We start from the raw sequence: 25,751 nt of genomic DNA, 5'->3' as shown, positions 1-25,751 counted from the left end.
AATTTTGACAGACAGTGATTGGTCATACATTTCAGGACAAATGGAGAGGTAAAAAAGGTTTTCTTAAGCTTGCAGAATTCCTGAGAATGGGGCTTTTTTGGATGGTGAGGGGGTGATCAGTCCTTCCTTATCTTTTCCCAAGCTGAAGTGCCCCCCTGCTTCTCCGAAGATAGAGCAGCTGCTCCTCAATGGGTGTGTCAGTTGAGAACTGCTTGAGTAGAGGAGTGAGAGTAAGACCGTATGTGTGCAGGCACGCTTGAAGATTTATAATTAATACATCAAATGAAAGTCAGAATTCCACACTTAATGATCATTTGCCTAATCCTTCTTACCTACCCAGAGTCTCACATTTGTAGAAACTATAATCCCTGTCTAAATTTACATAGTAACCATCCCAGTTTCTAGCACAGCGCAAGAGCCATAATCAACACTTGCTGCAGGCCAGGCTCGGTGGCTCGCGCCTGTATTCCCAGCATTTTGGGAGGCCGAGGCAAGTGTATCATGAGGTCAGGAGATCAAGAACATCATGGCCAACATGATGAAACTCCGTCTCTACTAAACTATACAAATTAGCCGGGCATGGTGGCGTGTGCAGCTACTCTGGAGGCTGAGGCAGGAGAATGGCTTGAACCTGGGAGATGGAGGTTGCAGTGAGATTGTATTACTGCACTCCAGTCTGGGTGACAAGAGCAAAACTCCATCTCAAAAAAAAAAAAGAGCTTGTTCTAATAGAATAAACTTGAACTAGAGTTTCAGAGTGTACACAAATAAGTGAATGTGAATAACAATATTCGTGATCATAATAAACCTTTTTTAGGCGCTAAAATGGTCAAACACTGTTCTACACTCTTCACATGTATTAATTAAACTAATCTTCACAACAACCTACGAGACAGGCTCTGCTATCACCCTGATTTTGCTGTCGGGGAAACTGAGGCATAGAGAGTTCATCCTCTTGCCTAAGGTTGCACAGCTAATACGTAGGTCAAGAAACAAAACAAAACAAAATCCCTAAGCTCCACTCCTGGCTCGTTGCTGCCGTCTCTCTAAGATCTGCCAGCCACTGTGCAGAGGCAGGACCCAGGCTTGTACTTTCCAAAAACAGCCTCCTGGATCACTGAGCTTTCATGTTTGCTGCTTGTGATTTATTAAATACTGTTCGATTTTAAAAAATCATAATTTCTCAAAATCAAACAATTATGATGTATCATCAGTCGGGAATCACAGCTCACGGATAGACTAGTATCTAATTGATTTCACATAAATACATCTCTTTAAGATGCAGCTCATTAATTATTTTATTGATTCCTCACAGTGAACTCAAGAGATTTTCTTTTTTTCCCAATGAATTAGATAGCTCTACTAACAAGCCTTTTTCAGTTACATTTCCTGGCTGTTTTCGAAGAGGCTTGATTTCATAAATTCCCATCATTTTGTTCCATAAATTAGCAATCAAGATGTCCTAGGAACTTCAGTATTTTAGGATGGCATCTCATCATCAAGACAGACAGAAAAACAAAACCTTTTGCCTGACCATGTATTTTCATAAAATTCTAAAATATAAAATTCTATATTGTAGAATTTATCATGAAACTATAGACCTCAGCAGCCCTTCGCAGGCTGTGATTTGGAGTAAGGGTACACTCCAGTTTCCTTTAGCACAGAAGGAAACAAACACAAAGAGATTGACAGCAGGTGGGAGATTAAAAAAAAAAAAACAAAGTGGGTATTTCAGGGTAGAAACCCAAACAGCAACCTTTTGGAGGTACAGATAAAAATCACATTTTAAATCAACCTGTCTGTTTCCCTGCAAATGAAAAATAAAAAAGCACGTATTCATTATTCCTGTTAGTAACAACCATCACTCACTCTTACGAAATTGCTACTCAGCCCGAGACCAGACCAATAAAATGTGTGCCTCTGCTGCTCAGCTATTCTGCTTGCTGCTGGCTACATGGTTTCTTGGCGCATTTCCTTATTGCTACATTATAATAAACAGCTGGGCTGCTTTTTAGTTACAGTTCCTGTTTATATACGTGCCATTTATGGTTCTATTTAGGACTTTTCTGGCTCTGTTGGTTTTTTTTTTTTTAATTTTTTTTATTTTTTTATTGCATTTTAGGTTTTGGGGTACATGTGCAAAGCATGCAATACAGTTGCATAGGTACACACAGGGCAGTGTGTTTTGTTTGCTTTCTCCCCTTCACCCACATTTGGTATTTCTCCCCTGGCTCTGTTGGTTTAGAACTAAATGCCACATTTGACTATTGTCCCCCAAATAAAAAATATTATTTCTAAAAAAAATTAAAAATAAGCTGTGAACCTGACACAATTTTTGTTATCACACATATTTGTGAATTATGGTGTTTGGCACACGAATATTTTAAAGAAAATTTAAATTTGGCTCACTTGAACAATTAGGGTGTGAAGCATTTTTCCCAGCATTTTGTTTTTTGCACGCAATAAACCAAAGAGTGACTATCTCCCAATATTGACAGGGTCTTGGTAAAAATAAAAGGGTACACACAAGTCCAAAGACTGCCTGCCCAAAGTTTGAAAAGTTGGGTAGTCCTGAATTTCCTTTCCAGTTTGAAAGATAAAATCAGGTAAAAATTTAAACCAAAGTAGCTTTAAGTTAGTGCCTTCTTTTTTAGGCACCGAAGTTTTAGGGTAAAACTTGGTGATTTTATCTGAAAAGAAAGGGATATAGGGGTCCTTGAACTGTGCCCAAAGAGGAGTTGGCAGTGAGTACCTGTTTCCTTTCTCCATTCTTGATCACTACACAATTATTCCCCTACTTGCCCAGTGAGGGGGAAAGGAGGGGAACAGACTCTAAAGTTAATTTTTTTTTCATGACACAGTCTTGCTCTGTCACTCAGATTGGAGTACAGTGGCTCCATCTCAGCTTACTGTAGCCTCTGCCTCCCAGGTTCCAGCAATTCTCCTGCCTCAGCCTCCTGGGTAGCTGGGATGACAGGTATGTGCCACTGCACTCAGCTAATATCTGTATTTTTAGGAGAGATGTGGTTTTACCATGTTGGCCAGGCTGGTCTCAAACTCCTGCTCAGGTGGATCCACCCACGTCAGCCTCCCAAAGTGCTGGGATTACAGGCATGAGCCACCATGCCTGGCCCTCTAAAATCAATCTTTAAATGCCCAAGAAATGTGGTCATTAGATAAGTTCCCCTGGACCTTTAAATGCTAGCCTGTTGTGTATGCTGCGCTAGGGGTTGAGAGGTGAATGGGGCAAGGTGAAAGATAGCCAGTCAGGCAACAGAACACCCTAAATTCTGCATGCTTGTTCTTTCTTTAAAGAGCAGGTCCACGCCTGGCTCTTGGCCAGGTATTCTGCAGAAAGTCACTTGGCTGCCAACAAACTAGAGAAAGAGGAGAAATTCCACTACCTTGCTGAAGTGAGAACCCTCCAAAATTATTGTTTCTGGTTCCCCACAGGGCATGGCCAAGGACAGGCAGGTGTAGGGAGAACTGTTCACAAGATCGGTCTCACAGCACCTTGAATCCATTTATTTCCCAAGCAGATAAAGCTCCTCTATCCTACGTGTTTGCAAAGGCAGATCTCCCCCTTGTAAAGAGGGAAAGCAAAATTAGGCTCAAAACTACAGAAAACCAACTGGTTTTACACTGTACAGAAGTCTGGTGCCATCAGGGAGATAAGAGGCAGCTAAGAGGTGTCTCCTTGGCAGGAGCAGTCTGATTCTACCCGCAGACATTGGACTAAACTAGGTCTCTTTCTAAAAGCTTGCCTGTGAGTTCAACAGTAGTTATGTCATCGGCAGTAAGTTGAAAAGTGCCATTTGTTGGCAGCAGGCCAGTTGTTAGAGAGCGACTTGAACTAGGCTTCCAAGCGTTATCATCTTTCCACTTCAACAGCATCTACCTTAACTTCTTCTCATGTCACGGAATTGATGAAGTTTCTCTCTTTGGCCAAACTCTATCCAGATTTCCCTGAGCCCTCTTCTTGATTCAGCCTCGACCTTGGTCTCTGACTGCTGATTCTTAGCACAGAAGATTTTATCCATCTTTTTCACAGCTCCACTTAAAAGACTTGAACAAACACTGACATAGTGTCTACCTGCACAGGGCCACATCCCCAGGATGGCCCTTATTCCCCCATAAAGTACCTGCCTGAGAAAGCTCAAGGCTGACATGTGATTTGCCACATTTGACTATCTGCTTTTTGTTCCAGTCAACAGCTAACAATAGGACCCCTGTTTCACAGCCTCTGTGGGAGGGTAGGAGTCTAATCTCTCTAAGTGCCAGTTAGCAAACCCAGATGGGTTTCACATGGACCAACCTCTCCTTCCCAATTTTCAATAAATTTCTTTTTCTTTCTTTCTGTTTTTTTGAGACACAGTTTTGGTCTTGTTTCCCAGGCTGGAGTGCAATGGTGTGATCTCAGCTCACCACAACCTCCCCCACTCCTGGGTTCGAGTGATTCTCCTGTCTCAGCCTCCTGAGTAGCTGGGATTACAGGCATGCACTACCATACCTGGCTAATTTTTTTGTATTTATAGTAGAAACAGGGTTTCACTATGTTAGCCAGGCTGATCTTGAACTCCTGATCTCAGGTGATCTGCCCACCTCAGCCTCCCAAAATGCTGGGATTACAGGCATGAGCCACCACGTCCAGCCTTTAATAAATTTCTAATTCCATGACTCTGCCCAAGCCCTTGTCGTTCCCACTTCCTCATTCTCCTCTAAACTCCCAGTCACCTGTTCACAAATCAAGGTTGAGTTCAGTTCATCTTGGATCCACTTCCCTATTGCAATGGTTTATTACTGACTAAAATCAGTCCTTACCACTTTAGCATCCATTTTTGGTTATCTTTGACAAAATCCATTCAACAACTATTCACTGTGTATCTAGGCACCCTTGCTTGCAAAGCGGAGCTGGAACCTCAGCTATCCTCAGCCATGAGCAAGGCACAGCAGGGTGGGATTACCCTCTGTATGTAACCTTAGGAACCACGACACAGACCTTCCTTCTACCAGAGGGTCTGAACACTAGGACAGTTTGCTGGGCTCACAGAGCATGACGGAAGAATGTTTCAGTTCAGCATTTTCCAGATCTTTTTGAGCAAATGAATCAGTTGAGGGTTTTGTTGAAATGCAGATTCTGATGTCAGGAGGGCTGGGGTGAGTTCTGGGAACCTGCATTTCTTATTTCCTCCCAGGTAATGAAGATGCTGCTGCTTATCCAATGGCCACATTTTGAGAAGCAAGAGTTTAGCTCACAGCTGAAGGACTAGGAAGAAAGGTCAGATTAAAAGCTGGGAAGGCCCAGAAATCCTCAGACTGCATTGGAAGATCATGCCCCTTTTAAAGACGGGAGGCTAAGTCACCCTCCTAGGGAATGTGAATTTTGCCTGTATAGCCTCTGCTCCAGTTGTATGAACCACCTCACACCAATCCTCAGTGCTGACCAAACCACAGGGTGCCCCCCATTACTGCCTCAGCCCCCCAAATCCCTTGAGTCCTGCAAACAGACTTATTGAGCACCCCTGGGGAATGCTGCACATTACCTAGGACGTCCCAGCCCAATCAGCTCCAATCTAGATTGATTATAGGAATACTGAAAGCCAACCAGGATTTAGGGTAGAGTCAGAGAGAAATGGTAAAGCATAGGGGAAAAAGAAAGCCACTCAGGAAAGACAACTTTGTAGTTGAAGAGAAAAAGCCAGCATTCCCAAGGCACAGCACAGCAGAAAAGAGATAATCAGGTCGTCAATCCAAGTGTACATGCGAATCTTCCTACTGTGTGTTTAATTTACCTGGCTCTTCAGTGGCGCACATGAGGTGGAAAGGAGCTGTTAGCAGCCCGTGCTCACACAGCACGGCTGCCTGTGTTGGTCAGGGCACACAGCATGGTTTACCAAATCAAACTAAGCTTGCAGTTCCTGCTGCATTCAGTGGCTATGTACCAGCCTTCCTAGGATTAAGGTAAGACGACTTGAACTATCCCTTGCTCACACTTCCAAATCACCTCCAGTAGATTGTTTCCAGCGTCAGCTATCAACAATTCCTCCCATGCATGCTACTCCTGGGGGCGACTGCCCCTCCCCTGAGGACCGGCCTTGTGCCTTGCTTTGATTAATACAATTTGGCAAATGTTCCAGGAATCCAGGCATTAAGAGGTCTTATAGTTTATATTTTCATCCTGTTGGAACCCAGCTGCCCTATATATATCTCGGGTTAAATTACTGAATTACGAGAGTCCACCTGGGTATCCTGAGACCTGGCCAGCCTTCAGACAGTCCAGCTCCTACGTGCAGCTGCATGAGTGATTCCAGCCAGCACTCTTGGTGCAAAAGGATAGTGCAGCCAACCCGCAGAATTGTAGGAAACAATGAAGAATATGGTTTGTAGTTGTTTGTTACATGGCATAGGTAACTGAAACAGAAACTACTATATAAAAACCTGAAGTTATATGGGAGACCACGGCAGGTGGATCACTTGACGTCAGGAGTTCAAGACCAACCTGGTCAACATGGTGAAACCCCATCTCTTCGAAAAATACAAAAATTAGCCAGATGTGGTGGGAAGTTCCTGCAATCCCAGCTATTCAGGAGGCTGAGGCAGGGAATCACTTGAACCCGGGAGATAGAGGTTGCAGTGAGCCAAGATCACACCATTGCACTCCAGCCTCGATGACATAGAGCAAAACTCCATCTCAAAAAAATAATTAAGTAAAAAAATAAAGCCATGTGGGACTGGGTCATGGTAGAGGTTGGCCTGTACTCCTATTAGTCAAGGCTGGAAGAACAGTAAGGAAATTGCTTTTGAAGTCTTTAGAAAGGGCTGTCTGTGTTATGTAATGGCAGAGTGCTTGCAATAGTGTCACCTGCTATCAAGTAGAAGATAGAAAATATAACTAATGGACTTGTGAAGCCAGCTGAAATTCCTCAGGCAGATTATCAGTTTTTGCAGATTTAATAAGGGTTACACAGAACGAGATAAACTCAAGAAGGAATTGTTTAGTTTTCCTGCAAAATTTAGATAAAATGTAGAGAATCAAGGTTGGTGTCTCCACTCACTACAACATTCTTGAAGTAAGAAATGACTTCAGGTGGTGGTGTCAATGGACCTTCTTAGCCAAACAAAAAGGCTCTGTATTGCATGTAACTTTCTGTATAATGACATTCTGACATTTTATAAAACCTTTCTGGGCTGGGAAGTGTGGGAGGTGGATGAAGAGTACTTGATTCACAGACACAAACATACAGTTTGGTAGGAAAAATAAGACCTAGCACTAGATAGATCAGTAGGGTGAATATAATTTACAATAATCTACCGTCCATTTCAAAATTAGTAGAAGGGGGCTGGGCACATTGGCTCATGCCTGTAATCCCAGCGCTTTGGGAGGCCAAGGTGGGTGGATCACTTGAGGTCAGGAGTTCGAGACCAGCCTGGCCAACAAGGTGAAACCTCATCTCTACTAAAAATATGAAAACTTAGTTGAGCATGGTGGCATGAACCCATAATTCCAGCTACTTGGGAGCCTGAGGCAGGAGAATCATTTGAACCCAGGAGGTAGAGGTTGCAGTGAGCCGAGATCGCACCACTACACTCCAACCTGGGTGACAAAGTGAGACTCTGTCTCCAAAAATAAAAATAAAAAAGAAGGGAAGAATATGAATGGTTCTAGCCTAAAGAAAAGACCAATGTTTAAGGTGATCGATTCCCAAAGTACACTGATTGGATCTTTACAAACTATAATAATGAATTATTACATGTATCCCATAATGATGTATATCTATTATGCATCAATTAAAAATGTACACACGCGCGCGCGCGCACACACACACACACACACACATACACACACACACACCTTTCTGGCTGGGAAGAGACTGCCCCTCCGAGGGCTAGCCAATGCTTAGAGATAAAAATGCCTCAGCCAGGCGTTCATAGGCAAGCTAGTCAGTCTAGAGCCTTACCTGCTCGGGCTCACTCACTCCAGGAGGCAATCTTCTACTCTCCATTTGCCACCTTTGAACCAAAGTATCTCTAGTTACCTTACCCCTGTCTTAGCATTTTACATTCAGCGTCTGTGTTGGGGGGCATATAACTTATTCTTTTTAGTTCACATGTTTCTAAATCAAGAGAAGTCCACATGAGGGGCTTCACTCAGATCCAGACCTGATGTAAATAAAGAGATTCTGGATTTTGAGCTGAGGGATTGAAGGATATGGCATCTCAAAATATGTCAGATTGGTATACCGATGATGATTTCAAGTGGAAAACACTGGGACAACTGTAGTTCAGTAAAGGATAGCTGACCTGTCTCTTCCTGTATGCAGCAAACCATAAAGATTCTTCTGAGAAGCACATCCTCCCTGTACCAGGGCGAGAAAATAGCCCTTATCACCAGAAACTGAAAACTGGGGCTGCCATGGACCCAAATGGATACACTTAATGAAGTGACCCTACCCCCACAGTTTTATGCCTCCTCTGTATCTCCTAGTGGCTCCCCTAGAAATTTGTTACCCCCACACAGACCCCCTTAGTCTTGTCATTTCTTCTCAAATTTATTGTTCTTTGTCTAAAAAGTATAAAAACATCTTACGTTGGCCACTTCTTTGGACTTCACTCTCTTGTGAAGATCCACATGTACGAGTAAAACTAATAAAATTTACTCCTGTCAATCTGCCTGGTATCAGTTTGATTTGTAGATCCATCCAAAGAGTGGACGGGGTATTGGAGGCGATCTCTGGCTTCCCTCCAGAGCCCTTGATGTAGTAGAATTCACATTTCGAGGAATGAGGTGAATGTGTTTTACATGTAGAAGATATACGAATTGCTACAGCCAGAGAGTGGGCTGTGGTATGTTATTTTCAAAGATGGCCACAATCATCCTCATTCCTGCACTTGGATGTTGCTCCTCCCATCCTGGACTTGAGATGTGCTTGTACTAATGGAATAGACTGGGAGCAACATTCTAGGCTTCCAGAGCCCTCTGCCTTCTGAGGATCCAATCACCATGTAAAGAATCCAACCACCATATTAAGGATTGTTTACTGAATGATGAGAGAATGTGCAGACAGACTGCAGCCATCGCAGATGTTCCAGTCACTCCAGCTGAGATACCAGACACGTGAGGAAAGCCGTCCAGGCTTCCCGATCCCCAGCTAAGCCACCCAGCCAACACCATGTGGATCAGAGATGAGTCCTCTCTGCCAAACCCTGCCCAGAATCAGGAATAAATAAATACTGCTTCTAAACCACTATATTTTAGGAGATACTATGCAGTGACAAATCCTGAAACACTTATTTAAACCTCAGCAGGGATGGAGAAGTGCAGAATACGGTTAGCAAATTGATTCCATTCTTCATTAGTTATGGCCTCTGTGTTTTCTGTTTGCTTTTATTTTCCAGCAACTTTTGACTTTAACATAGTGTAACTGAATAGATTCAATAGCTTTCAAAGTACCAGTGAGATCATGATTATAAGCTTAATGCCAGTATATTTTGTATAAAAGGAGGCAAAACTTATTTTACCCTCGACTTATATATGACATGAAAGTGTAGGCCAATGGCTATACATTTAGATAGGGTAGCTTAATGTAAACTATCAAGGTTGTACCAATATAAAGAAAAATATACTAAAATCATCAGCACCATTTTCTTACACCTAGAACTTTTATTCAGAAATTATTTAGATCATTAAGTCAGTTTGCTAGAGGTAGTTCTCCTAAGTCTTATTTTTTTTTTAAAGAAATAAGCATATTTCTTTTTTCCATTCACCCAGATATGACAGTTGAGAAAAAATAACTATCCTGGGAAATTTCACTCTATTATAAAAACATTTGGCTGTGGGTGAATTATAAGTCGAAAGGTAAATTATAATACAAACTAACCAAATAAATGCCTCAGCAAGCAGGTACAGAATTAGAACTGTAAACGAGCAGATTATGCAGAGCAGAATTCTGGACCATGCCATTGGCAGATTATCATGTAAATAGCACCCCCTGAAGTTGTACAACACAGCAATTCTGAATAAAGAGCCGATTGTAGGCAAAGATGAAACACGATTTTGTCCCTGCAAACCTGGCATTCTAGTAGGAGCTGAGCGACATATAATTAACAACAGCACATCCACATAAATGCAATGATGTACATGTACTCGGGGTGTGGGTAGACTAAAAGAAATGAGCTTGAGTTTGAGGAGTGGAGGACCAGAATACCAAAGAGTGTAAAATGCACATAAGTAAAATTATCACACACACAGAAGATGCAGCTTACCTGACATGCTGATGGATGAGTGTGGTTGAGATCCCAATGGGAAGACACTATGTCAACAGACTTTTTGGCCATGTTGAGTAAATTCATCCAGCCTTGGAAAAGTGATAAGTGAAATGGTGCATTTTCTGAATAGTTAAGGCCTTCAGGAATATTTTCCACCAGGGCAATTCTTAGAAAAGATTTTGAAAAACAAACAAACAAAATCTAGTCAAATTTGAAGCCACAGATCTTTATACATGCACAGAGCAGACATCTAAAAAATACTCTTTACTCATTTGGAATGTATTCTCTTCTCATAATTTGCATTTTTTCCCACAAAAGTCCTCTTACATTTAACCTCCACCAATCTATTGTGTTCTGAGAGTTTATGTCCTATTTTTTCATAGTGAGCACTGCATTTATATTTCAGAAAATCACAGAGTATGCCTCTGATGTCCATTTTCAATCTAGCCTGGAAAAAAAATTGTGAACTTCCTACAGAAGCATCCTCGTCTAGTAATATATTCCTTTATTTTTTTTCCTGGAAGCAATTCAATTCCTACATAAGACCCTACTCTGTGAGGTATCTGAGACTGTAAATTGGGTTTTACATATCTCCAGTTTCTAAGACAATGCAGGGTGGATACTGGAAGTCAATAAATGCAGTTACTATTGCTGAGTGTCCACTGACGCTTCCTAGTCTAAGGTGTAAAGAGACACTGATGCTTCCTAGTGTCTAAGGTGTAAAGAGACACTGATGCTTCGTAGTCTAAGGTGTAAAGAGACACTGACGCTTCCTAGTCTAAGGTGTAAAGAGACACTGAGAAGAAAATTATAGCACCTGCTTGTTGTGGGGCTTTATTAAAATCAGACACAAGAAAAGGATAAAATTATGGTATAATGAAGCCCTAAATAAGCTGCAATTAGCAATATTCTGTTTGTTTTTCTCGTTTTGTTATATTGGCCATATATCCTTTGTGTTGTCATACCTTTTCTTGGCTGCATTTTTTTCACTTCTGAGTTAGGTGACAGATAACTTCTGACAAAAGGAATGAACTTTTTTTTCCCAGCTTTATTAAGCTTGATTTATTCATGTATATTCTCCTGCAATTCTTTTTTTTGAGATAGGGTCTTGCTCTGTCACCCAGGCGGGAGTACAATGGTGCAATCTTGGCTCACTGCAACCTCTACCTCCTGAGTTCACACAGTTCTCCTGACTCAACCTCCCAAGTAGCTAGGATTACAGGCACCCACCACCATGCCTCGCTAACTTTTTTTTGTATTTTTCAAAGAGACAGGATTTCACCATGTTGGACAGGCTGGTCTAGAGCTTCTGACTTCTCGTGATTTGCCCTGTTGGCCTCCCAAAGTGCTGGGATTACAGGTGTGAGCCACTGTACCTGGCCTCCTGTAATCTTGATGGAGAAAACCTCAAGCCCTTACAAAAATATCCAGAAAACAAATTTGTTTTGTTCATAGTCATATGCCCAGAGCCAGAGACATAATTAGGGCTCATGAAATACTTATAGAATAAATTTCCGCTTTCAACATAGAATACAGCAGTTCTCAATAAAATACTTAATTGTTACTCTTATTGAGACTTGTTGTGATTAGCCAGCTTTTGAAACAAAAACAATACTGCTAGCAAAATGTTCTTGTGCATACCTAGAATATCATAACCAGAATGAGCTCTGGATATAGCTCAGATAAATTTGCTATTTTGGGGTTCAATCAGCCTACCACCACCCAAAAACCTGTCTAACATTTGTTGAGCCTTTATAAGCACAGGGTAGGCAAATCACTATGTGCAACATAGAAATAACTAACACAAATCTCCCTAGCCCCCAAGAGCTTATAATTTATTGGAAAAGCCTATCTCATACATACTGACTCAAATAGGAGGTAAACTCTAGTAAATGATGAAACAAGGGTAAGAAGCTTAATCCGAGGGAAAACACATCACTTAAAGAATCATTGGAACAAGGGCAGGAAGGAAAAATTAATTCTGATTGGGAACATCCAGGAGGAAGCTGGGCTTGAAATCTGGAAGAAGCTGGGCTTGAAATTAGTCTTCAAAGATGCAAATTTTTTGAGTGAGTTGGAAGAGAAAGATATTCTAGGAGGGAGGGGGGAGTTCGTAAAACATAGCCTGTCTGAATATCTGTGAATTAGTGAGCCAAGGGGAGCATGAAGTAGGAAAGGTACGGTAGGAGCTCGTGATGGTGGAGAAAGCCAGCAGCATCTGTAGGGACCACACTGCAGAGACTGTGAACAAGGGAGAAGAGTTTGGACTTAATTTTGATGCATTTGGAAGCAACCACATGTGTTACAGGGGGCTAACGCTGACAGCACCGTGCATGGAGAAAGGAGAAATGGGAGATAAGGCAGTAGAGAGTAAAGCTGTTGGAATAGCCCGTGGTGGGCAGGGGGGTGGAAAAGGAGCTTGAATTTGGTCAATGAGAATGAAAAGCAGCATGCAGCTTTTCCATTTATCTGCCTCAAGACCTTTGAAGGCAATAGACAGAGGCTGAAGCTGGATATCTTAATTCTATTCACATTTAAAGCCCAATTATTTTAGAGACCAAATCTTAAAGGTATGAGGGGCAGGTAGAGCAGAAACAATGAGGGCTTAGATTTTCTTGCAAAGCCAACAAACTGTCTCCTAACTGGGCTCTATAATCAGCTCCAGTGGTCTCCTCATATGGGTTCCTGCCTCTCTCCAAACCATTTTCCCTACTGAAATTGGATTAATCTTTTAAAAATTAGAGTGAATCCGGACACTCTGCCTGCTGCCTAATGACTTCCCGACTGTCTTCAGGATGATGCCCTTGACTCGCCCTGTTTTTTTTTTTTTTTTTTTTTTTTGAGGCGGAGTTTCGCTCTTGTTATCCAGGCTGGAGTGCAATGGCGCGATCTCGGCTCACCGCAACCTCCGCCTCCTGGGTTCAGGCAATTCTCCTGCCTCAGCCTCCTGAGTAGCTGAGATTACAGGCATGCGCCACCGTGCCCAGCTAATTTTTTGTATTTTCAGTAGAGATGGGGTTTCACCGTGTTGACCAGGATGGTCTTGATCTCTTGACCTCATGATCCACCTGCCTCAGCCTCCCAAAGTGCTGGGATTACAGGCGTGAGCCACCGCGCCCAGCCCCTGACTCGCCCTGTTGACAAGAGTTTACCAATGTGGCCTGCCTCTCTGCAGCTTCATTAGATTCAAATGCCCTTTGTGGATTTCCTACCACAGCCATATTTGACATCTTCCTTCCCTGCTATTGCTTTTAGACTTTCGCATTCCACGTGCATTGTCCTGATCCCAATTCCTACACTGGTTATTGAGCCATCTCCCAGTTAACCTTTAAAGTTCCAACTGAAACTTCACTTCTCCTGATTGGCTTCCATATACCCTCAAACTAGGCTAGCTCTCCTTATTACCAACTTCTGCAGTGACCTGCTCCTTCCTTTCATCCTACACATCACTCTTGAAATTACTTGATCAAGGCCTTCCTTGATAGATTATAGGATGTGTGAGGGCAGGAACCTGTTTCATTGGTCCAGAATTGTGTGCCCAGTGCCTACCAGAAGTGTCTACTATAGTATAAGCTGTTGTGTGCTGTTAAAATCTCAACTGGGAGGAGGGGAGCTGGGATCCATTAAAACTGACAAGGAACATGGGAAAGAACGCAAATTGGGGATTGGGAGAGAGTATCGAAGAAGAAAAGATTACAAGAAAACCAGTCTACAGCCTCATGTGGGGGAAATGCCTACATTTGTCTGGCAGTTGAGTGTGAAACAGATGAGACGATTCCAAAGAGACCATTAGAGAAGCTGAGAGGGGTCTAAGAGAAAGCAGCGTTCAGGAAGCCAAGGGGAGACAGACTTCCAAGTTGGAAGGGGATTATTTTATCTACCTCAAGACCTTTGAAGGTAATAGACAGAGGTTGAAGCTGGATATCTTAATTCTATTCACATTTAAATCCCAATTATCCATGTTAATAGAAGCTAAACATAGCAGGGATAAACAATCCCACATAATCTGTAGTTTCTGCTACAATCATTGGATATATTTAAAAAACAATCCAACAAACAAACAAAAACATCCCTCCGATAAAACAATGCCAAAACACAGCAGCTGCCAACAAATAAAGAGCTGGCTAGTTTTAATTCTATTTTGATATAAGAGGTATATGAGGAAAGACTGGAGGAGACACAAGAAGCCCTGATAAACCAAACATATGAAGGGAGGAATATAGTATAACTGTACAATTACAGATGGCTCCATAACAGCCCCTTCTTCATATTGTCCCCTATGGGTTCTCTTCCCAATCTCTTTTGGAAATTTTTAGACCAGGTGTTCTTTTTTTTTTTTTTTTGAGACGGAGTTTCGCTCTTGTTACCCAGGCTGGAGTGCAATGGTGCGATCTCGGCTCACCGCAACCTCCGCCTCCTGGGTTCAGGCAATTCTCCTGCCTCAGCCTCCTGAGTAGCTGGGATTACAGGCACGCGCCACCATGCCCAGCTTATTTTTTGTATTTTTAGTAGAGACGGGGTTTCACCATGTTGAGCAGATGGTCTCAATCTCTTGACCTTGTGATCCACCCGCCTCGGCCTCCCAAAGTGCTGGGATTACAGGCTTGAGCCACCGTGCCCGGCCGACCAGGTGTTTTTAAACTTAAATCTATGGGTAGAATTCAGGGGGATCTAAGAATTTGATTTTTTTACATCTTTATTTTCCCTAGTCTCTACCTAAAATGTAAAATTCCCTCCAGTTATGAACATAGGCAACAAACCACAGGAATATTAATGAAACTTGCAATTTTGTCTCCATCAGAAATTTTCCAGGCCAGGCACAGTGGCTCCTGTCTGTAATCCTAGCATTTTGGGAGGCCAAGGTGGGCAGATCACGAGGTTAGAAGTTTGATACCAGCCTGGCCAACACAGTGAAACCCTGTCTCCACTAAAAATACAAAAATTATCTGGGTGTGGTGGTGTGCACCTGTAATCCTAGCTACTCAGGAGGCTGAAGCAGGAGAATTGAACCTAGGAGGTGGAGGTTGGTTGCAGTGAGCCAAGTTCGTGCCACTGCACTCCAGCCTGGGTAACAGAGTGAGACTCCATCTCAAAAAAAAAAAAAAAAAATTCATCCTGTGATACAGTTATAGGCAACATTTCCAAGTCTTTCTCATTACTTTGAAAGTGCGGTAGTGACCAGATCTTGTTATTTCATGAATATGTACTGCAGGATACACATTAGCATATCATAAATGTATCTGTAAAAATATTCTGGTCACTTTAACATTTTTGGTTTCCTCTGCAATCCTAAGTATCTTAATTTATACATTTAAAAACATAATTCAGGGAATGAGGCATAGGTTTCATCAGACTGTCAAAGGGGTCCATGCCTAAGAAGGGGTAAGATGCCCTCATCGGATGGATAATGAAACATCTATTACACATGTACTCTATTATACACATATTCTAATAAGACTTTATTTTCCTTAGTGATTGAAGCTTTAGAGGTGGGTAAGATGATCAAGAGAGGTTTCTTTAAAAGTGAGAATAGGGTCAAAGCCAAATATGAAAAGCATCTAATCACTTCTGGTTGGTAGAGAAAGCGAAGAGAAGACAGAGACGAAGGTACTGGAGATAGAGTAGGAGAAGAGTGTAATTCCCTGGGAGCCAAGGAAGACTGAGTTTATTATAGTATTCTTCCTTATCCTTGGTTTCACTTCTACTCTTTCAGTTATAGTCCACCAAGGTTTGAAAATATTACATTCAATAAGCTATTTTGGAGCAAGAGACCGTATTCACATAACTTCTATTACAGTATACTATTACAAGTGTTCTTTTTTATTGTTAATTTCTTACTGTACCTATTTTATATATTAAACTTTATCACAGGTAGATATGAATAGGAGAAGAAGAGAGTACACATAGAGTTCCACAGTATCCAAGAATTCACATGTCCCCTGGGGGTCTTGGATCATGTCCTCTGAGGATAAAGTGGGGACTGCTGTATTATTGTTATTTGGTTTTTATTAAATATCAAGACAAACTATGAATTTATAGTAAAAATAAAAATAGAGACAGCACTCAAGGTCTGAAGACTACCTTTTGTGTGGATAATGAATTGCAGGGAAAAGCTTCAAAATAATGACCCTGTTTATCTGCTCAGTCTCCTCCTCTCTCCTACCGGGACACGCTGATTGCTTCTTCTGGGACATATGGCTGTTTCTTATGCCAGAAAAGGTCTCTAGAAAGCAGCTTTGAAATGACTTATTTCTGTGACCTATACTTTTATTTCCTTTAACAACCAACAGCTGGTGACGCTGCAGAGACTTGATCTAATTAGCATAGGAGCAGAACTCATTTACATGCCATCACAGCCCTGAGTATACTCAAACTTCTCAGGCTAAGAAAGAAGTAGGCAGATGTCATTAAAATTCACCTTTGGGCAAATCCCTGGAATACCTATTTGCCATCTGTGAGAGATCTCTACCCAGAGGCTGTATAACACTATTCTGACAGCTAATAACTAGGGGAAAACTGAATATACAGGAACACAATACAACAAAGATCTTTTTATACTTCTTTTCTTGATACTGTAAGGTAAACTGGGAGTCCAGGAAGCTGAGGTGGAATAAATACAAGAAAAAACTTTTTATGTTGTTAGTAGAATTTTAAATGGAACTATTCTTATTAATAGCAGGTATTTATTCTCCACACTTAATGTGGTCATCCAGACTTCACTTTCAATCCAGGAACAATATTGTATCTTCTCAAAGACCTATTTGTAGTTTCCCTTTAATAAGCTACTGAAAAATGAAGTCCATGCATTTGACAGCTTTAAAAAGTGCTGTGTGTGTCTGTGTTTTGGTAAGCAGAAGAATCTTTATAAAATATGATACTTTCATACCTGATTTTGGTATTATTGTAGAGAACAGTTGAAAAGGAAAGGGTTTGAAATAACAGACAAAACACAGCTCTGCCAGTTATAAGCTGTGTGACCTTCAACAACTTACCTCTTTAAATCTGTTCCCACTTCTGAGCAGAAAAAAAGGTTATTTCAAAGATTAGAGGAGGGAATCTCAGTGACATGCTGTGCTTAATGCCTGCTTCATCGTAAACGCTAAATGAAAGATATTTTTAAAAGTAACTTAGTCTGAAGAGTTGTAATCGAAAAAAATGTCTCCAAGTTTTCCGACTGATAAAGCACAGTTACTAAAATGCTTCTACATACACTGGCTAAAAGGAACCACATGACATTTTCAAAGTGACTGTGAGCTTCATTTTGTTGCCTAATGCACAGCATCAGTTATCGTGAACCTTAGAAGGTACATGACAGTCAATGCACTGACATTCATTCTCTAGATTTGGATTCTCTGGTCGCATTAACGATGCTGAACAGGAGATCTTGGCTCATCAACGCAATTAGGTTTGCACTCAAAGTAAAATGATTGGTTTTTTTTTACCCTTATTGTGGCCATATGGCTATAATTTTTTAAAATTATAGATTCAGGGGTACACATGCAGGTCTGTTGAATGGGTATGCCTCATAATGCTGGGGTTAGGGCTTCCAGTGATCTCATCACCCAAAGAGTCAACATTCTACCTACCCAACAGGTAGTTTATCAACCCTTCCCCTCTTCTTCTCTCCTCCCTTTTGTGATCTCCAGTGTCTATTATTTCCACCTTTATGTCCTTGGATATCCAATTGTTCAGCTCCCATGTGTAACTGAGAACATCCAGTATTCAATTTTCTGTTTCTAAGTTATTTCATTTAGGATAATGGCCTCCAGATGCATCCACACTGCTGCAAAGAACATGGTTTCATGATTTTTTATGGCTGTGTAGTAGTGCATGTTGTGCACATACCACACTTTCTTTATTCAATCCACCACGGTTGGACACTTAGGCCGATTCCATGACTTTGCTATTGCAAATAGTGCTGCAATAAACATACAAGTGCAAATGTCTTTTGGATAAAATTTTTTTTCCCTTTGGGTAGATATCCAGTAATAAAATTGCTGGGTCAAATACTAACTCTATTTTTAGTTCATTGAGAAATTCCCTTGCTGTTTTCCATAGGGGTTGAACTACTCCACATTCCCACCGACAGTGTGTATTTCCTCTTCTCTACATCCTTGCCAACATCTGCTGTTTTTGGCTTTTTAGTAATAGCCATTCTGACTGGTGTGAAATGGTATCTTACTGTGGTTTTAGTTTCCATTAGTCTGATAATTAGTGATGTTGGGCATTTTTCATGTTTGTTGGTTGCCGGTATGTTTTCTTTTGAAAAGTGTCTGTTCATGTACTTTGCCCACTTTTTTTTTTTCTTGTTGGTTTAAGTTCCTCATAAATTCTGGGTACTAGTCCTTTGTCAAGGCATAATTTGCAAATATTTTCTCCCACTCTGTAGATTGCCTCTTGGCTTTTTTGATTGTTTCTTTCACTGGGCAAAAAGCTCTTAAGTTTAATTAAGTGCCATTCGTCTACTTTGCATTTTGTTGCATTTGCTTTTGAGATCAGATGGCTACAATGAAAGCACAGGATTGACAGGACAATGGTTAACACCTTCCCAAAGAAACAGTGGAATTTCTGACTGAGAGACTCACTACCTATATGGCAGATTCACTGACCACCTCTAGGCATGGAAATAGTTGATACAGACCTAGAAACCTTGCTTTATTTCAGCTGAGATGTGTATTTCACTCCCTAAGACTTTGGATCAGAGTGAATTTACTTGTGAACAACAGCAGAAAGAACACCAGCAAGGGCTGGCTGGCTAACAGTATCCTGATTTCTTTTTAGAGATGGGGTCTTGCTATGTTACTCAGGCTGAAGTACAGTGGCTACTCACAGGCATGATCATAGCACACTGTAGGCTCAGACTTCTGGGCTCAAGCGATCCTCCTGCCTTATAGCCTCCTGAGTAGCTGGGACTACAGGTGCATACCACCATACCCAGCTATTTTTTTTTTTTTTTTTTGTAGAGATGGAGTCTCACTATGTTGCCCAGGCTAGTCTTGAACACCTGGCCTCAAGTGATCCTCCCAAAGTGCTGGGACTAGAGGCACACACTACTCTGCTCTAACTCTTCCATTATTTGTTATTGACATTCTTCCACAAAGGAAAGCTTCCCCCCTTTTCCTATCACCCTTTATTTTAAGATTTTTTTTTTTGAGGTAGGGTCTTGCTCTGTCATCTAGGCTGGAGTATAAAAGGATCACAGCTCACTGTAGCCTTGAACTCCTAGGTTCAAGTAATCCTTCTGCCCCAGTACCCCAAGAAGCTGGGAGTACAGGCACATACCACCACACCCAGCTAACCATCACTTTTTATATTAAAAATTTTTTAATTAGTATGGATTCATGTTTCTTATTTCAAAGTTATATAACCTACTACTGTCATCATTTATCATTCAAATAGTTGCATATATTGCCAGTGGGAGCTCCTATAATGAGTATTGTGTCATTTTGATATATTTCTTTCCATTTTTAATACTCTCTTATTTTTTGTCACCAGATGTTTCTTTTTTATTAACTTTTCAATTGATTGTCAAAGACAATAGCTGCAGAGAACATAACAGTGAGTTTGAGTTGGTGGTAGGGGATCACTGTTTCTCTAAGTCTAGATGATTCAGGCAGATGAAAGCCTCATTATTTCCAGGTCTATAATTGTACTAAGTGAAGAATTGTAGCTATTATTCATTGCTTATGGTTTAAAAGTACTTCTGCAGATATTATTACATATCATCGTCAACAGTAACCCTGCAAGACAGGGATGATCTTAGTTTGGGAGACAAAGAGCAGGGCTCCCAGGTGTCAACCACTAGAGAGAATGCCACCGAGCTGGGATTTGAACTCAGGTTTTCGTCTGAGCTCGTATGTTTGACAACACTAGATTTGGCCCTTGTCTTATCTTAGAGGTCCTGCTACAGGCACACTTTGGGTTGACAGAGGAACTAAGTAGAGTGATTTTGAAAGCAGAGGCTACTGTCTTAGAGGGGAAGATCAGCTTGGACTGAGATCCTGATCCTGTGTGGAGAAGAGGAGAAGGTGGAAGTGGCCGCTCTCTTACCTTACTCTAGTAAGGAGCTCGCCTCCTTATTCTACAAGCTGCTCTGCCAATCTTATTGACCAGGAAAGCGATGGTGAAAGGACGGCACACTTTTAACTGGCTCAATATTTCTAACTACTGATCCAGAAAGGAAGGAATGATCAGAAAGAAGCCTGAGGAGGATGAAGACAAAAGAGGAAAAAGGTGGAACTTAACGCACCTACCTTTTGATATTTCACTAATATAAGATGTGGCAAAGAAGCGGGAGCTCATTTATAGAAAGACCTTGACACTGCCCTCAAAGAGCTAAAACAGTAGGAGGCAGATGACTGAAAAAAAAAGTGGTTATAATTTATAAGGCAGTTACTACCCTTCAACATCTGGCAAATGGTAATTATACTATCACCTCTATTACTTTCTTAAATGTTTTACATATTTTAATTTTTAAAATTTTTGCGGGTACATAGGAATTAATAAATATATAAATATATATACAAATTGATTGATATATATTAATTGCTATGTAATATACATTAATTCCTATTACTCACAAAAATTTATATATATAACATGAGATGTATTGATACAGGCATGCAATGTGAAATAAGCACGTTATGGAAAAGAATGGGGTATCCACCCCCTCAAGCATTTATCCTTTGAGTTACAATTAATGCAATTACACTCTTTATTTTAAAATATTCAGTTAAGTTGTTATTACCTACAGTCACCCTGCTCTGCTATCAAACTGTAGATTTCACTAATTCTTCTATTTTTTTGTGCCCATTATATTCCCATTACTTTCAATGAGCATTTATTGAGCGCTGATTTTGTGTCAGGCACCACGTTAGGTAGATTTACTGACTATATTAATTAATGTTGACAATAATTATCAAAAGTAGTTGCTGTTACTATCCCCATTTTCATGGAGAAGGAAACAGAGACACAAGGAACTTAAGTAACTTGCCCAGGAGCACACAGCTAGTGAGTGACGGAGCCCGACCTAAGCCCAGCAATGTAACTGCTGAGTGCATCCTCTTAATCACAACACTCCATCGTTTCTTCCAATTTTCAGAACAAAATATCTAGGCAAAGGTACAACATTCTGGGGTTTTTCCCCCCCTGAAGTCATGAATATCCTGGGGCCTGATGTCCATGACAGTGAATTCTAGAGTCGCTAGCAGAGTCACTTTCTGTTAGGAGGTATTCTCTCACTGTCAGATTATGTTTGTTTTGTTGTCTGTTTTTTACAAAAGACATAATCACTATTTCAACTGCCTTCTCTGAATTAAAATTCAGGACATACTCTGATGATTCTGGGGTCATCTATTCATACCCTGTAAATGGATATTTATGGAATGTCAAATCCATGATGAGCTCTCCAAGTGCTGAAAGGCACCCAGGAAAAACACCTGCTTTAATGGGGCTTACATTTCCTGGAGGAGGACACAGCAAGTACGTAAGTAAACAGACAGATAAAAAGATGGAAGGTGTGAGAGAAGTAAGTAGGATGAAATGAAAGAGATTAAGAAAAATGTTGCTTCTTTAGAATGCCAGCCAGGAAAGGCCTTGCTGAAGCTGTAACACGGAGATGAGATGAAAAGAATTTGTGAGCAGAGTGCTCAGAACAGGAAGGAACATAATCAAGAAGGAATTGCTGGGGCGTGGTGGCTTACGCCTGTAAACCCAGCACTTTGGGAGGCCAAGGCATGTGGATCACCTGAGGTCAGCGGTTTGAGACCAGCCTGGCCAACATGGTGAAACCCTGTCTCTACTAAAAATACAAAATAATTAGCTGGGCATGGTTGTCGGCACCAGCAATCCCAACTATTAGAGAGGCCGACACAGAATTGCTTCAACCCGGGGCAGAGGTTGCAGTGAGCTGAGATTGTGCCATTGCACTCCAGCCTGGGCAACAAGAGTGAAACTCCATCTCAAAAAAAAAAAAAAAAAGAAGGAATCGAGGCAGAAATGAGGTTGGAGTGCGAGGAGAACATAAGGAAAGCTAATGTGGTGAAATCTAGGGAGTGAGGTGGGGTAGAGTTGGGGGGAAGTCAAAGGCATTGGTGAAGAGGTAGATTACACAGGGCTGGTGAGTGTGGTGTGAGGTTGTGATTTACACTGTGTGATGAGGAGACGCGGTGGACTGGACAAGAGTGGAACATGATCTGATTTACCCTCCACCATAATGGTCCCTGATGCTTGTCAGGAATGGGTTGCAGGGGGACAAGAGTCCAGCAGGAGAATAATTAGAAGACCATTGCAATAGCATGGAGCCTAGATGAAGGGCGGTGGCAGGTTGAACCACCATGTGGATGCTGGGGGTGAAAAGTGGAGAGATAGGGAATGCATGTTTAAGGTAAGGTGGATAGAAATATGGGCACCATTGAGGGAAATTCATCTGCCCCATTCCTAATGTCATCCTCCAGGTTCAGGGATGCTTGTGTGATGTGACGCAAGCTTGCCTTCCTCCAAACCTTTACTCACGCTGCCCCAGGAGGAGGAGTGAATGATCTGACAGTGAGACTGAGGAAGAATTATCAGCTTGGTTCCTTGCTTATTGTTGGGGGAGCTCCCATCCCGCCCTCAACACCCATGCCTCAGGTCTCGCCTAGACAAGCCCCTTCATGTCCAGATGTGCCCTATTTAGCTCTGGCTGTGCCTCCCTAATTCTGGGGTTCGGTGAGGAAGACATTTGGATCTCACATTAAGCTACAGCTCCTAATTTAGCTTTGTCATCAAGGCGACCATTTGGCCTCCATCTGCTACTCCTGTCAGAAGTGACAACTTGTTCAGGAGGAAGGATGCTCTTGAAGGGTAGGAGAATATGCCACCTGAAAATATGCCACTTTGGCAAAAGGATTATATTGAACTGAAGGCAATAGAGAAAAAAAACAGAAGGAAAGCTCTCTGTTTCCCCCATTTGCCTAAAAGCAGAACATGAGTTTACAAACGTGTCCTCCTCCCCTTTCTACCAGGAAGGACAATATGAAACACCAGAGACAACTTTAGACAACTGTAGTCAGCCTGGAGACCAACTCCAGAGGAATCTAAATAACAAACTTAATTAACTAGCATTTATCTGCCATCAGTTTCTCCTATAGTCAGGCATTGTATACAGGTATTTTGGTTAACAGATCACATATATGATGGTGGTCCCATAAGACTGTAACAATTGTAAGACTGTGTTTTTATAGTACTTTCCCTAGATTTATTTAGATTTATTTATTTTTTTGAGACAGTCTCACTCTTACCACCCAGGGTGGAATGCAATGGCGAGATCTCGGCTCACTGCAACCTCCACCTCCCGGGTTCAAGTGATTCTCCTGCTTCAGCCTCCCACGTAGCTGGGATTACTGGTGCCTGCCACCACACCCAGCTAATAATTTTTGTATTTTTAGTAGAGCCAAGGTTTCACCATGTTGGCCAGGCTGATCTCGAACTCCGGACCTCAGGAACCTCCTGACTCAGGCTGGTCGAACTCCTGATGCCGACCTTGGTCTCCCAAAGTGCTGGGATTACAGGCATGAGCCACCAAGCCCGGCACTCATTACATTTTCTAATTAAGCCAGACTTATCTAGAAAATCATTTATATTTCAACTCACATTAAAAGTCTTTCTAAAATGTATAAATACTATTTTCCAAAACTGAAATTATGACATGCAAGTTTGCCTTAGGGCCTCCGGACTGCACTTTGCAGAAGACACAGGAGGTTGGTCCATCTGTGGGTTCAGAATTTATCCTTGGATTTAGTTATTTATTTCAAAATACAATTCTTGACTCAAGCATATTTTTGGATTCATGTTGCCTCTTCAAATTAAAGCATAGTGAAATTCTTAGGAATTGAGGACTTATCATTAATTATTGCTAGTGTTTGTTTCCAAAGGAAGAGCCGGGAAAAAGATAGCAGAGCAGACTAAACACCAGATCTTACCCAGGAACTACAAAGCAATTAAGCTCTGTTCTATCATTGTTCAAGCTAGTGGCAAGTGCTCTTCCTTGAGAGGGAGATTGTATGTGATCCTTTTCCTTTCCTCTAGCATCTTGAATCTCAGCAATTCTCATAATTTGAAACTGCATCAATAAATCCCATTATTTGCTGAATTATTTTTCCCACCTTGGGCTCTGTCAAATTGACATGTACTGCACGGACACCAGCTAAATGAGAAGCTGGTGACGGCCAATGACAAGCCTGACACCTTGTGTGGGGTAAATTTTCTGTGCCTCAATAAGACTCCTCAAAACCTTGCGAGAAATCAGACCTGGGAAAGATTCCTTAGAGGAGTAGCATAACTTCTTGCTTAGAAAAGTTGTATACAGCTGGCATTACCTCCAGAACCAAAGAATGATTGTCAAAAGCATATGTGTCAACTTTGTGGCCCAGCTTGGTGCAAGGACTGTAAATCATGTTTTCTTGAGACTGCTGTATAATGGGCTCTCTTCACTGCGGATTGGCCACACAGCACAGAAGACAATTTCGGCTGCTATATTTCAAGTCCACTAAGGGTGATCAGCATCATCTGGCCAAATACGTGCTGTTTCCAGAGGTTTAAAATAGTTTTTCTAAATGCATCTTTTCACAGTCTGAATACGGCTTAAGTTTCTTCCGAGTTGACACATTGAAGGGGATGAGATGATTCTGTAATGAGTGAATCTTGCTAGATAAGCAAATAAGTTCTGCAAGTCGATTCACTTTCGGACCCTCAAAAGTAGCTTGTAAGCCCCTGCAGGAATATTTCCCTAATGCAAATGCAATAAATTAGTTTCTATTAGAAATATTCTATGTACACAGAGTTTTAATTAAATCTAAATTTGAATATAATATCAAAGTTTTAAAATCAGATTTTTATATTTTCCTGATATAAAACTTCAGGAAAAACTTCAAATGGTTTTGGTAGCACCGATTTCTTCATTGAACGTTTCTATAAAAACAACATTTTTTTGATAATGAAAGTAATTGTGAGCTGCCACGGCGGCTCATACCTGTTACCCCAGCACTTTGGGAGGCAGAAGTAGGCAGTTTGCTTGAGCCTAGCAGTTCAAGACCAGCCTGGGCAACATGGCAAAACCCTGTCTCTACAAAAAATACAAAAAAATTGAGCTGGGCTTGGTGGAGCATGCCTGTAGTCCCAGCTACCCTGGAGGCAAAGGTAGGAGGATCATTTGAACTCGGGAGGCAGAGGTTGCAGTGAGCTGGGACTGCACCACTACACCCCCAAGCCTGGGTAACAGAAGGGGACCCTGTCTCTAAAAATAAAATAATTGTGAATTAAATCTATTAACACACTTTTAAGAATCAAGGAAACTTCTTGATATTTTTAGAGATCATTACATGCATAGGTTAAGAAACTTCAAGTAGTACAGATGATCCCCAGTATAAAGTGACCCCACTCCTGGTGGCTGTGTGTTCCAGTGTCCTGTCCCAGGGTCACCAACTGGTACCAGTTGCTATCATCTA

The 25,751-nt window shown here is 41.4% G+C and overlaps 1 protein-coding gene across 7 annotated transcripts in view; it reads right to left on the bottom strand.

Moving 5' to 3' along the window:
• PLD5 (phospholipase D family member 5) overlaps positions 1-25,751 on the bottom strand; it is a 407,569-nt gene that overhangs the window by 170,084 nt on the left and 211,734 nt on the right. For 4 of the 7 annotated variants that reach the window (XM_078357234.1, XM_003735274.6, XM_035281093.3 and 1 more), the window contains exon 3: positions 10,264-10,432. The exons of the other annotated variants lie outside the window; for them this stretch is intronic. In XM_078357234.1, coding sequence (XP_078213360.1) covers positions 10,264-10,432 — 169 coding nt within the window. The remainder of the gene's footprint in view (positions 1-10,263; positions 10,433-25,751) is intronic. 7 annotated transcript variants of the gene reach the window in all.

This window comes from Callithrix jacchus, chromosome 19 (assembly GCF_049354715.1).
Source record: "Callithrix jacchus isolate 240 chromosome 19, calJac240_pri, whole genome shotgun sequence".
NCBI lineage: Eukaryota > Metazoa > Chordata > Mammalia > Primates > Cebidae > Callithrix > Callithrix jacchus.
This window is presented reverse-complemented; position numbering and strand designations above follow the sequence as displayed.